We start from the raw sequence: 13,667 nt of genomic DNA, 5'->3' as shown, positions 1-13,667 counted from the left end.
GTGTCAGTGCAGTGTCAATAAAGTTAGTGAGTGTGCCACATGTTGGCTTACAGCAGTGTTGGCTTGGGCACCGTTCAAGCATTAGTATCCGTTAAAATGTAAACGATCTGATTCTGATATTCATCTCTACCTGCGTCATTATGCTACTGCAACCACAGAGAAGACGTTGTGGACTACTGACAGTTTAGATTGTGCAAATCTTAGTATGTGTGTGTGTGTGTGCGCGCGTGCGTGCATACTCACTAAGGCACTGTAGTCCAGGCAGCTTGTCGGGCCTCTCCGATATCGTGCATTGCTCAGTACGTCACAAGGATTCTCCTCCTGGACTGAGTGTTGTCAGTTGAGGGGATGAACAGTAACTTTGTGCTTTACAAGATGGATGCAGTGTGTGTGCATGTGACAGAAAGGATACACACGGTCCTGACTTGGCTTAGTCTCTCTATCTCACAGGAGCTGCATGGAAGCGTCTCAGCAACCACAAAGAGGAGGTTGGTGTTTTCTATTCGCTTGGCATGGAATAGCCTGATGAAAGAGACAGACAGAAATCATGTTACTGCAGTACACGCACTTTAAGTATTTATACATGCATGTGCAGTCAGTGGAACATCGGGGTACAAGTTTAATTGGTTACGTGACGCAGCTCGTACCACGAGAAACTCACATTACTAAACAGTGCCCCCCATTCAAAGGATTTGGCATCAATTTAATCAGAACATTTTAACATATAACATAGGGTTGGACGATTACAGCAAAAATAACAATAACGATTATTTTTTGTTTACATGATTATTCATTAATTTGAAAACATGACTATTTAATGTAACACCAAAATTCAAATTTAAATATAGTTTAAAAAAACCCTGAATATAATTTAGTAATGAATAAACTGCAAGTTAAATAATAATAGCAGTAACAATACATTAAAATAACAATAGCAATATAAAAAAAAACTATAAAATTATGATTTTGCATTTTTTTTATTCCGTTTTTTTACCTATCCATCCATTTCCTACCGGGAATCCCTTTTGGGGTCGCGGGGGGCGTTGGTGCCTATTTCAGCTACAATCGGGCGGAAGGCGGGGTACACCCTGGACAAGTCGCCACCTCATCAGAGGGCCAACACAGATAGACAGACAACATTCACACTCACATTCACACACTAGGGCCAATGTGGTGCTGCCAATCAACCTATCCCCAGGTGCATGTCTTTGGAAGTGGGAGGAAGCCGGAGTACCAGGAGGGAACTCACGCAGTCACGGGGAGAACATGCAAACTCCACACAGAGAGATCCCGAGCCCGGGATTGAACCCAAGACTACTCAGGACATCCGTGCTGCCCCATTTCTTTTTTTTTTTTTTACCCATTACACATATTTTACTACCATAGAGTGTGTATTTTTGTGTCAAATAACATTTAATAAAATTGATTAAATGCAAAAATTCCCACATTGTTCGGTGCAAAAGATCTTCGGACAATTTTGACCAGTATTTTAGTTCAAAGCATAACACTTTGGTTAATGTTTTGGACGTGCTGCAATTGTGTGATGCATTACATTGTATCGTATGCATGTTCGAAATAAATTGAAACTGAACTGAACTAAACTGAAAGTATCAATACATGCTGTACATAGGGCTTCACGGTGGCAGAGGGGTTAGTGCGTCTGCCTCACAATACGAAGGTCCTGCAGTCCTGGGTTCAAATCCAGGCTCGGAATCTTTCTGTGTGGAGTTTGCATGTTCTCTCCGTGAATGCGTGGGTTCCCTCCGGGTACTCCGGCTTCCTCCCACTTCCAAAGACATGCACCTGGGGATAGGTTGATTGGCAACACTAAATTGGCCCTAGTGTGTGAATGTGAGTGTGAATGTTGTCTGTCTATCTGTGTTGGCCCTGCGATGAGGTGGCGACTTGTCCAGGGTGTACCCCGCCTTCCGCCCGATTGTAGCTGAGATAGGCGCCAGCGCCCCCCGCGACCCCGAAAGGGAATAAGCGGTAGAAAATGGATGGATGGATGGATGCTGTACATATGATTGTGTAAGGTACTTTATTGAAACCTTTACTTTGTTAGCGCAGTCAGACCGGATGTGGTGCACTGCAATATTATTGTGAAGGGGGGAATTGTGCTGTGTTGTTGTTCCCACGAGTAAAAAGCCAACTCACTTGTTACAAAAAAGAGAGCACCCCTTAAGATGCGACCACTGTTCTGTTTGCACATGAATCATTCATCAATGATGTTGTTCACAACACAAGCAGATGAGATATGATGTCGGTCTATGGATTGTTATTAGTAGCTTTAGCTCCTAGTCGCTGTTTTAAGTGACTGTCTCGACATTGTTTAGTTCAGGGCAAGCGGGTCTTTGCCTTGTTTCATGCGGCTCTTACGAATCGACATCAAGATTTTAATTAGTGCGATAAATAATCGCAAGAGGCTTATTTTTTTCCTCCCACCCGCTGAGTGACTGCAAGTTCGCCAATCAGAATAGTATCACGTGTGTCCATGTATATGATGTGGCTTTTTGCGGTAACGCAGTAAAAAATGTGGTTCTTGGTCTCTGACTGGTTGGCCACCCCGCACTAGTATATATGTACAGTATGTACTAATATGAAGGTAAGAGAACATTCCACACACACCGTGAGCAGTTGCCACAGTCCTGCAGCACGTTGTACGAGTTGGTGGTGTTTGTGAAGGAGAACTGGCTCTGGATAGTCACACAGCTGCTGGTTTTCATCTCAAAGCCTTCTGCTAGGATCTTACCTGGAAACAAGGCACACTTTAACAGTACGTGCACAAGGAGAAAGAACATGTGTTTCTACCACTAGCACCTATTCAGGGGTACATATTGCATATACATATGTACTTTTTAAAATTCAGGGTTTGCTGTTTTGTATAATTTGTAGATGTAAATATTAATTAATACATTTAGATGTCTTCTTGGAAAATAGTATACTTAAATTATATCCACTTTGACACCTTTTAAAGAGACACTCTCACCTTGCTGCAGCCAGCTGTAGTGCGCTAGTCCGTGAAGCAGCTGCTGCATCAACGACCTGAAGAAGAGGTCACATTTAGTGATGTGACTCTCACAAACGAGTCGAGTCTTTTGAACGTCTCTTTCAGGTAAACGACTTGAACTGATACGCAGTTGCAAGACGTTTTTAAATGCAAATCGCCTTCATATGTGCACCACCTAACTGGACCGCAGTCCCACTGTTTGAAAATTTCACAAAATGGGCCATGAGTCAAAGGAAACGCACTGGAGCTACATTTGAATGCACTTGTCTGGTTAGTTGTTTTGTTAGGTAGCCTAGTTTAGGTGTAGGGGAATATTCTTTTGCATTCACTCCATTTATATAGTGTGCAAATTTATAGTTATTTTTTTTATACACAGAGTATTCTAGATGTATTATTTGTAGGCTGTTTTTCCTCTAAAGTTGATTTGTATTAAGTGAAGTGAGGTGAATTATATTTATATAACGCTTTTTCTCCAGTGACTCAAAGTGCTTTACATAGTGAAACCCAATATCTAAATTACATTCAAACCAATGTGGGTGGCACTGGGAGCAGGTGGGTAAAGTGTCTTGCCCAAGGACACAACGGCAGCGACTAGGATGGCGGAAGCAGGAATTGAACCTGCAACCCTCAAGTTGCTGGCACGGCCACTCTACCAACCGAGCTAAACCGCCCCTATTAAGGTAGTCTGTAGCCCGTCTAGTTTTTACGACGCCACAAAGCTTCTTAGGTGAGAGAAAATTGTAATTAGTGATCTCATTGTCCAAGCATTAGAAGGTACCACCTTATGGAACCTTTACCATGAAAACACAACCTCGATAAAATTATAATAATAACATTTTGGTAAAAAAAAATGTATTAAGATCTTATCTTATAACTACTGACAATGATTGCCTCCTAATAAAAACAAATAACTTCTGGAGAAAAAAATCTAAAAAATAAATCGTAAATAAAGCGGAAGACATTATAATGAATAATAAAAACGAGCCAGTCTTTTCAAGATCCAGCTCCTTTCAGAGAGACATAAATCTCATCTGTAGATCACATGAAGCCATGTTCATATAATACAAAATTAAGTAAATTGTCCTCAATAAACAACTTCAAGCTGAGATAATTGCACTCAGAGTTTTGACACAGTTGTGATAGCTTTAAAGCAGACATTGGCAAAGTAAGGCCCGGGGGCCAAATGCGACCCGTTAAACTTTTCAATCTGGCCCGCCGGACATTCCCAAATAATATTTTTTAGATCGTAAAGATGGAAAGTGTAGCTGCCATTATGATGTGCAGTGATGTTTTCTAATGACCGTTAGTTAATATTTCAATGCTTGAAATCTGCGCTTTTGTATATTTTGGTGACTAGTGTTGTCCTGATACCAATATTATTTCGATACTTTTCTAATTAAAGGGGACCAGAAAAATATGCATTATTGGCTTTATTTTAACAAAAAAATCTTACCGGGTGGCGCACCAGTACTTTTCAGAGGCGGTATGGTACTGAATATGATTCATTAGTATCGCGGTACTATACTAAAACTCATATACCGTACAACCTTACGAGTTACAATAGTAATCTACGTCACAGCAAGTCAGACGAGGCACCAAGCAGTGTGGGTGGGGCAGCGTTTCCACAGAGTGTTTCCAGAGCGGCCAGCCTGAAATGCGGGTGTCAGGGACCGACGCGGAAGGAGATTTTTTACAACTAAGTTCTAAAGCTTAGTGATATATCAGGTATATCAGATTGTTGGTGGGTTTATGTTTTACCCTTTGCGTTCATATTTTGCTGTGTTTGTTGCATTTGTGTTTTATTTGGCTTGAATATAAAATATGTCAATTGAGAGGGGGGTGACGTTCATATTTTCTCAATATTCAAGGTTTCATCGTTCATAGAAAACATTTGAATTCCATTTCGTTTTTAAGGCGGTCTGTCATAACATTTTTAGCATTCAATTACACTTTATAATGAGGTTTTGTATTTGTTCTCCTTAAAATAGATATACCGGCCCCCAGACACATTTTTTTTCTCTAAATTTGGCCCCGAGTCAAAATAATTGCCCATGCCTGCTTTAAAGAGTAAGCTGCATGCTATGCTCTCAGCTGATATGAAATAAAGTACATTAAATGTATTAACATTTTACATTTTTAATATCTCACCAGGCCAATGTAGATGTCCACCAGGCCAAGTTGAGCATGTCGGCAATGGACGGCTGCAGGGAGCATCAAGCAGAAAGCAACGGTTGGAGTTTCACAAAAATCAGATGAAAGTTAGAGTAAATGGTGATCACTGAGTACAAAAGAGGGAAACTGCTTAAAAAGCGGGAAGGACTCCGCCCAACAAAGCAGAAAAAGGATGGGGAGGCCTGGCAGGAGCACATACCCTATGTTAGGGCTGGGCGATATAACTGTTTTATTTCGGTTATTATCGATTAAAAAAAAAACGGGCAAAAAATAAATTTAAATGTAAATATTTATTTTTTAAATGTAACCTTCTTTTGGCCTTTTGAGTAAATGGTGATCACTGAGTACAAAAGAGGGAAACTGCTTAAAAGCGGGAAGGACTCCGCCCAACAAAGCAGAAAAAGGATGGGGAGGCCTGGCAGGAGCACATACCCTATGTTAGAGCTGGGCGATATAACTGTTTTATTTCGGTTAATATCGATTTAAAAAAAACGGGCAAAAAATACATTTAAATGTAAATATTAATTTTTTAAATGTAACCTTCTTTTGGCCTTTTTCAGTGGCCTAGTGGTTAGAGTGTCCGCCCTGAGATCGGTAGGTTGTGAGTTCAAACCCCGGCCGAGTCATACCAAATACTATAAAAATGGGACCCCTCACCTCCATGCTTTGCACTTAGCATCAGGGGTTGGAATTGGGGGTTAAATCACCAAAAATGATTCCTTGGCACGGCCACCGCTGCTGCCCAATGCTCACCTCACCTCCCAGGGGGTTATCAAGGGTGATGGGTCAAATGCAGACAATAATTTCGCAACACCTAGTGTGTGTGTGTGACAATCATTGGTACTTTAACTTTTAACTTTATTATACTTCCCTCAGCTATCAAGGCAGAAAGGAAAGGAAATGTCAACACCACCATGGAAAACACTCAATGTAAGCAAAATTCACCATAACTATAGAAAACACTCAATGTAAGCAAAATTCACCATAACCATAGAAAACAATCAATGTAAACAACATTTTAAAATCACATTGTACACTTAATAACCTCTTAAAATGAAGGTGTAAAACTTTGGAATATGTAAGAAATGCTTAAAGTGTAAAATAATGCATAGTGGGTGTGTGACAATCATTGGTACTTTAACTTTATCTTTAATGTGAACACAGAAAAACCTGGGAAGAGCAATTTTCTGCAGGTTTAGTCCCAGGAAGTTACGGCTGTGCTCTAAAAGGTGAGCGTGGCTAAGGTGGTGTGTTATTACAGGTCTTGGTGGGGACAAGTGCCTTGCATAATTTACAGACCACATTGGTCTAACTACGGTCCGTTTGAAAAATCCAAAAAACTATCATACTGTTGAGGTGAGTTTTCCTGTTTTATCAACAGTTATTTGCTCTCTGCAGCACTCATTTTTAGTTTCTGTTCTCACTCCATGCAAAGAATCAATCGCAAGAAAACAAGATGGCGCAACCAAACCTGATAAATGATACGGTTACCTGTCATTCCTACTGATCAGCGATGACTTCCTGTGTTGCTTGGTTAACAGAGAGCGATTACCTTTGTTCATGCAACTAACTTTGCTATGCAACTTCGGGTTTCTTCCCACTAAGAAAAAAAAATCTAACATTTTATTTGACGCATTATTTTATCGGCTATGTGTCTATCGTGATATATATTGATGTAGTTTAATTGCCCAGCCCTATTGTATGTATGTTTATGACTCTAAATGCTGTAATACAGCTTTGAATCGTGGTATCTGAGCTATAAAGAAGCACAACGCTGACCACAAAGAAACGTCTCGGTGCTGCCCCTGTGTGGCTGCTGCTGACCGGCTCACACGCTGACTGAAAGTGGAAAGTCTGGTGTCGGTTGAAGATGGAGTTGTTGTAGAGGGCGTGCATCAAGTAAGGGTCCACCTCTCCAAAAAATAGGCCTATCTGTGAGGAAGGGGAAACAGCGCCACATGGTGGTTGAGCATACAAGTTCCTATCTAAATGATCCAAAAACACACAACTCCATAAAACGCATGCAATGAAAACATGCTGCAAATACCAACAACACAAATGTTGCTCTTATATTCACATTCTAAAACATACTTGACATACTTCCATTAATAATGTGCACATACTGCAGCACACATTGGCTTTGTTGTGGCTTTATTTTGGTTACTGACCTTTTTCCAGTGATCTCTTTGATTGGACATAACCAGGAAGCCACCATCGTCGACAAGGTAGCAGAGGAGGTCCTACAGACAACAAAGACATCTTCAAGACATTGTCCATTAATGACAATTTCATTGTGGGAACTGAGCCTCACGTCAGTGTTGACCTCGCAGTCCATCTCACAACTCCTGGATGGTCCACACTGTCAACAAAACTCTAGATATGACAATCATACAGTATTATCTTTAAAAAGTCAATATTGTTCAACTTGTACCTTATGTGAGCCTTGTCGACTGTCTGACACATTGCTGGCCAGGATCTTGAATTTGTCCACCCATGCTTCCAGGTCCAGCTTCACTCCCACCACTAAGACCATTTAAGTCACACGTGCGTGCAATCAAGCAAGATTTTAAAAAACGACTTAAGTACAATTTTCTTACCAGCAGGTTTGAGGAGTTTGCCTCCTAGATTAACCTCCACAGCTGAACTAACCAGGATTCCAACTGTGCTGTTTTCTGGTCCTAACAGGTCATCCAAAGCTGTCAACAACCCAAATGTTAGATAAAAAATGGGTGTGCAGGAAAGATATCAGACAGAGAATTATCAAGCGATAATTGAATCTAACAAGGTACCGACAAATCCGATAACATTCAAAAATAGCTGCAATAAGATTACCCGTAATGTGCTATGGGTGGGTTTGGGTGAGCAAATCAAGCGCTCCTTTTCTTCTCCAGTACGCACCATTCTGTCATATTGTAAACAAACAGTGTTGATAATGTGGGACTTCTTCAGTGTTTCAGAGGAAGACATGTTGTGTGCTATTTGCACTAGACGCTCTGCAAACATTCCGCGAGGAGGGGAAAAAAACATCAAACATTTTCAGCCACCTGAAACAACAGCATTGCTACGACGGTGTTTTGGAAACTTACAAAGACTGCGGCTAAAAAAGACGGTTTTTTTTATTATTTTTTTTTATTGTTTTTCAATAACACCTTCCTGGATTTAGACATTTACAATCGAAATTAAACTCCCTCGACGCCCTTGGACATTTGCACAACACGCTGCTCTGGAGTCATACTAGCAGGCCTAACAGCTAATTAGAGTCTGGAGGCACTTTTCTATCAAGTGCCAGCATTTCCTACCGGTGTTCTAGCAAGACATGCTCCCCATTGGATTTCATGCACCCCTGCATCTGCCCATGCGTATGAATCTAGGGAATGTACAAATGAAATTGTGCATTGAAGGACTCTTTCACATGAGTTAAATTGTTACACTACATATATATTGTAATAATTTAATATAACATATTTTGTCATTTATTATATATGTGTCACACTACCAACAAATGCGGGCCACCCATGAAACGTAGCTGTTTTTTTATCCATACATCCATTTTCTACCGCTTATTCGCCTTTGGGGTCGCGGGGGGCGCTTGTGCCTATCTCAGCTACAATCGGGCGGCAGCGAAAAAAAAGCATGAAAAATAGAGCTAAAAGCACCATGCAATGAGAAAATAATGACACATTGGTACTAGTGTTGTCCCGATACCAATATTTTGGTACCGGTACCAAAATTATTTCGATACTTTACAGTACTTTTCTAAATAAAGGGGACCAGAAAAATTGCATCATTGGCTTTATTTTAACAAAAAATCTTAGGGTACATTAAACATATATTTCTTACTGCAAGTTTGTCCTTAAATAAAATAGTGAACATACAAGACAACTTGTCTTTAATTAGTAGGTAAGCAAACAAAGGCTCCTAATTTAGTTGCTGATGTATGTCGTAACATATTGTGTCATTTTCCATTCTATTATTTTGTCAAAGTTATTAAGGAAAAGGGGTACAAAATAAATTATCAATCTACTTTTTCATTTACTGTTAATATCTGCTTCCTTTCGCTTTTAACATGTTCTATCTACACTTCTGTTAAAATGTAATAATCATTTATTATTCTGTTGTTTGGTTAAATTAGTTTTGGATGATACCACACATTTAGGTATTGAGCCGATACCAAGTAGTTACAGGATCATACATTGGTCATATTCAAAGTCCTCATGTGTCCAGGGACATATTTCCTGAGTTTCTAAACATAATTTAACGTAACATAAATAAAAAAAAAAAATGAAAGAAGATGTTGTGATGCCAAACAATATCGACGTAATCTTAGTAGTGTCACGATCCGTGACTCGGATCGTTCATGGTTTTGCCCTTTTTATGTCTTTGTTCACGTTTTGTTTCTGGACTCTGCCGATCCTTGTTTGAGCACTTCCTTGTTTGTGTTAGTCACCATGGCAACGTATTGTGTTCCTCCTCACGGGCTCCTGTCACACACCTGTTTCTAATAATTATTTGTGTATTTAAGCCCACCTGATTCCTTAGTTCGTCCTCGGTCCATTGTTTGCTTTTCGCAACGCGTCACGGTTTGTATTTGGTATCATAGATTATTTTGTGCTAAGTTCTGCCTTAGCTTCACGTGCGTGCGGCACGTCGTTTGATGTTTTCTGTTTCCTGCTACGTTTTTAACATTAACTTTCCGTGCGTTGGCACGCACTTTTTTTCCCTCTTTTTGCACCAGTGTTCTTTTGTTTTATTATATTAAAACTTGTTCCTACCTGCAATCCTGTTGACTGGCCGTGTGTGCATCCACGAAGTGGCAACTCCGCGCAGCAAGTGCGCCGCGAAGCGTGACAGAATGGACCGAGCCAAAAGCCACTTCGCACTCCTCCAGCCCCAGCCAGAGCAGGTGTTCCTCTCCGAGAAAGAAGAAATGGAGATCTTCCGGGAGCTCCGAGCAGACTCTTGGCCATGGGAGAGCGAGGACGACATTGAGCTGCCGGAAGAGGATCTCCCGGCCGAAGCAGTGGTGGTTTGGGAGCTATTCATGGCGAAGATAGCGGACGCGGAGGAACGCTTTCGCTCCCAGTCTCAAGCCACCCCGACATTCCCCTCAGCGCGCTGCACGCCGCGCGGTGACGTCACACCACCCACGACGAGAGGACTCCAGCAGCGGCCAGGCGCCGCGCAGGGGCGTGCACAATAGGAGTGCACGACTTTCCCCTCAGCAGCGACTGCCAGGTGCTTTCCATGTGGCTTTTCCTCCCCGGCACCCGCTGTAAATCTGCCTGAGGGACGCGTGCAGCGCACACGCACAAGGCCAGCTCCCAGGCTTCCAAGCGCCCGCCCACCCTCCCATGCCCTCGACTGCCTCCAAGCTCGCACAAATGCCCCCCCCACCAGGTCCATCTGGCATCTGGAATCTGCTTCCTGATGGCTGTCAGTGGCACAGGCAGACCTCCTTCCATTGAGGTTTTTGCCTGCCTTGCCGCTGGCTCCGCCCGCACCAACAGACGAGCCACCTGCACCAATGCTAGCACCTAGCCCAATGACAAGTCCATGTCCAAGGCTAGCCCCAGTGCCAGCACCACGTCAACCTCCAACGCCAAGTCCACGGCTAAGGCTAATCCCAGTACCGGCACCACGCCAACCTCCCACGCCGGCACCACGCCGGGCTCGACCTCAAGGTCCAAGTGTATGCCGGCCTCCCAGTCCAAGTCCAGGTGCAAGCCGGCCTCCCAGTCCAAGTCCAGGTGCAAGCCGGCCTCCGGGTCCAAGTCCAGGTGCAAGCCGGCCTCCGGGTCCAAGTCCAGGTGCAAGCCGGCCTCCGGGTCCAAGTCCAGGTGCAAGCCGGCCTCCGGGTCCAAGTCCAGGTGCAAGCCGGCCTCCGGGTCCAAGTCCAGGTGCAAGCCGGCCTCCGGGTCCAAGTCCAGGTGCAAGCCGGCCTCCGGGTCCAAGTCCAGGTGCAAGCCGGCCTCCGGGTCCAAGTCCAGGTGCAAGCCGGACTCCGGGTCCAAGTCCAGGTGCAAGCCGGCCTCCGGGTCCAAGTCCAGGTGCAAGCCGGCCTCCGGGTCCAAGTCCAGGTGCAAGCCGGCCTCCGGGTCCAAGTCCAGGTGCAAGCCGGCCTCCGGGTCCAAGTCCAGGTGCAAGCCGGCCTCCGGGTCCAAGTCCAGGTGCAAGCCGGCCTCCGGGTCCAAGTCCAGGTGCAAGCCGGCCTCCGGGTCCAAGTCCAGGTGCAAGCCGGCCTCCGGGTCCAAGTCCAGGTGCAAGCCGGCCTCCGGGTCCAAGTCCAGGTGCAAGCCGGCCTCCGGGTCCAAGTCCAGGTGCAAGCCGGCCTCCGGGTCCAAGTCCAGGTGCAAGCCGGCCTCCGGGTCCAAGTCCAGGTGCAAGCCGGCCTCCGGGTCCAAGTCCAGGTGCAAGCCGGCCTCCGGGTCCAAGTCCAGGTGCAAGCCGGCCTCCGGGTCCAAGTCCAGGTGCAAGCCGGCCTCCGGGTCCAAGTCCAGGTGCAAGCCGGCCTCCGGGTCCAAGTCCAGGTGCAAGCCGGCCTCCGGGTCCAAGTCCAGGTGCAAGCCGGCCTCCGGGTCCAAGTCCAGGTGCAAGCCGGCCTCCGGGTCCAAGTCCAGGTGCAAGCCGGCCTCCGAGTCCAAGTCCAGGTGCAAGCCGGCCTCCGAGTCCCAGTCCAGGTGCAAGCCGGCCTCCGAGTCCCAGTCCAGGTGCAAGCCGGCCTCCGAGTCCCAGTCCAGGTGCAAGCCGGCCTCCGAGTCCCAGTCCAGGTGCAAGCCGGCCTCCGAGTCCCAGTCCAGGTGCAAGCCGGCCTCCGAGTCCCAGTCCAGGTGCAAGCCGGCCTCCGAGTCCCAGTCCAGGTGCAAGCCGGCCTCCGAGTCCCAGTCCAAGTCAAAGTCCAAGTCGACGCCCGAGTCGACGTCGACGCCCAAGTCCACGCCGAGCGTCAGGTCCAAAACCACGCCGGGCGCATCTCCCTCCGCGTCGAATGTGGGTGTGGCCGTGCCCAGGTCGTCCTCCTCGCAGGGCGCTTCCACCTCCACGTGTGTGGCCGTACCACGGGCTTCCTCCTTAGCGGGTGCTTCCACCCCCACGGGGGCCACGGTGGTGGCCCTTCCCAAGACGTCCTCCCCGCAGGACGCGCCCTGGCCCTCGTCAGCCACGGATGTGGCCTCTGCGGGCCCGCCCACCTAGACTTTTGTGGCAGCGGCGTCCCACCCGCCGCCGCCACCTATGGTGTCCTCAGTGGATTCGGGACACGGGACTTTCCAACCCTCCACCAGGCCCTCCCTCCGCCCTCCCTTCTCTTTTGGACTGTCTTGTTGTGTGTGTGTGTGTGTGGGTGGGGGGGTGTTCTTTGTACTTTGGGGTTTTTGGGGCATCTGGGATCTGCCCCTTAAGGGGGGGTAGTGTCACGATCCGTGACTCGGATCGTTCATGGTTTTGCCCTTTTTATGTCTTTGTTCACGTTTTGTTTCTGGACTCTGCCGATCCTTGTTTGAGCACTTCCTTGTTTGTGTTAGTCACCATGGCAACGTATTGTGTTCCTCCTCACGGGCTCCTGTCACACACCTGTTTCTAATAATTATTTGTGTATTTAAGCCCACCTGATTCCTTAGTTCGTCCTCGGTCCATTGTTTGCTTTTCGCAACACGTCACGGTTTGTATTTGGTATCATAGATTATTTTGTGCTAAGTTCCGCCTTAGCTTCGTGTGCGTGTGGCACGTCGTTTAATGTTTTCTGTTTCCTGCTACGTTTTTAGCATTAGCTTTCCGTGCATTGGCACGCGCTTTGTTTTTCCCCTTTTTGCACCAGTGTTCTTTTGTTTTATTATATTAAAACTTGTTCCTACCTGCAATCCTGCTGACTGGTCGTGTGTGCATCCACGAAGTGGCAACTCCGCGCAGCAAATGCGCCGCGAAGCGTGACAAGTAGTATCGACTAGATACGCTACTGTAGTTGCTATCATTACAGTGGATATCAGGTGTAGATCCACCAAAAACGTTTGTTTACATTTTGACGCCGATAAGCTACGGTGTGTAGTGAAGCATGTTTAGCTATTCCTCGTCCTGCAGGGATGATATTTGTAAGAAACGTACTTTATTTGTCGCCATGGAGGCGGGGATTAGTGATTTAGAAGTACCTAAAACACTGCCGACTGGGTGCCGGTACTTTTCAGAGGCGGTATGGGGGACAGTGTATAGAACCTATTTAGTTTGAGGACACAACCAAACCAAAGATCTGAGTTTATAGAGGGATCTGTTATTATTATTGCTGTCATAAATGTCCTTGTTGAATCGCAAAGGTTCTTACATGATCTTGGTGGCGCTCTGAACATGTAACCTTTGTTGTCCAGGCTGCGTCGATAGTAGTTTGAATTGAAAGGTTCAGGATCCTCTTCCCATAACTCTGCAGCTCTTTGTACAAAACAAACAAATTCATGTATGTGGAAAGTATTTTGCTATAGTACCGTGAGCTTATGTTTGC

The 13,667-nt window shown here is 45.4% G+C and overlaps 1 protein-coding gene across 2 annotated transcripts in view; it reads right to left on the bottom strand.

Annotated features, from left to right (window-relative positions):
- Positions 1–13,667, bottom strand: part of LOC133534961 (voltage-dependent calcium channel subunit alpha-2/delta-2-like) — a 107,216-nt gene that overhangs the window by 8,642 nt on the left and 84,907 nt on the right. For both annotated transcript variants that reach the window (XM_061874327.1, XM_061874326.1), the window contains exons 26-36: positions 13,494–13,597; positions 7,780–7,878; positions 7,614–7,705; positions 7,494–7,541; positions 7,351–7,422; positions 6,962–7,114; positions 5,159–5,211; positions 2,990–3,045; positions 2,629–2,752; positions 413–522; positions 244–326 (exon numbers count right to left, since the gene is read on the bottom strand). In XM_061874327.1, coding sequence (XP_061730311.1) covers positions 244–326; positions 413–522; positions 2,629–2,752; positions 2,990–3,045; positions 5,159–5,211; positions 6,962–7,114; positions 7,351–7,422; positions 7,494–7,541; positions 7,614–7,705; positions 7,780–7,878; positions 13,494–13,597 — 994 coding nt within the window. The remainder of the gene's footprint in view (positions 1–243; positions 327–412; positions 523–2,628; positions 2,753–2,989; positions 3,046–5,158; positions 5,212–6,961; positions 7,115–7,350; positions 7,423–7,493; positions 7,542–7,613; positions 7,706–7,779; positions 7,879–13,493; positions 13,598–13,667) is intronic.

The sequence above is a fragment of the Nerophis ophidion genome, linkage group LG16 (genome assembly GCF_033978795.1).
Source record: "Nerophis ophidion isolate RoL-2023_Sa linkage group LG16, RoL_Noph_v1.0, whole genome shotgun sequence".
In the NCBI taxonomy this organism is placed as follows: domain Eukaryota; kingdom Metazoa; phylum Chordata; class Actinopteri; order Syngnathiformes; family Syngnathidae; genus Nerophis; species Nerophis ophidion.
The sequence above is the reverse complement of the archived record's forward strand: the minus strand, read 5'-3'. Positions and strand labels throughout refer to the sequence as shown.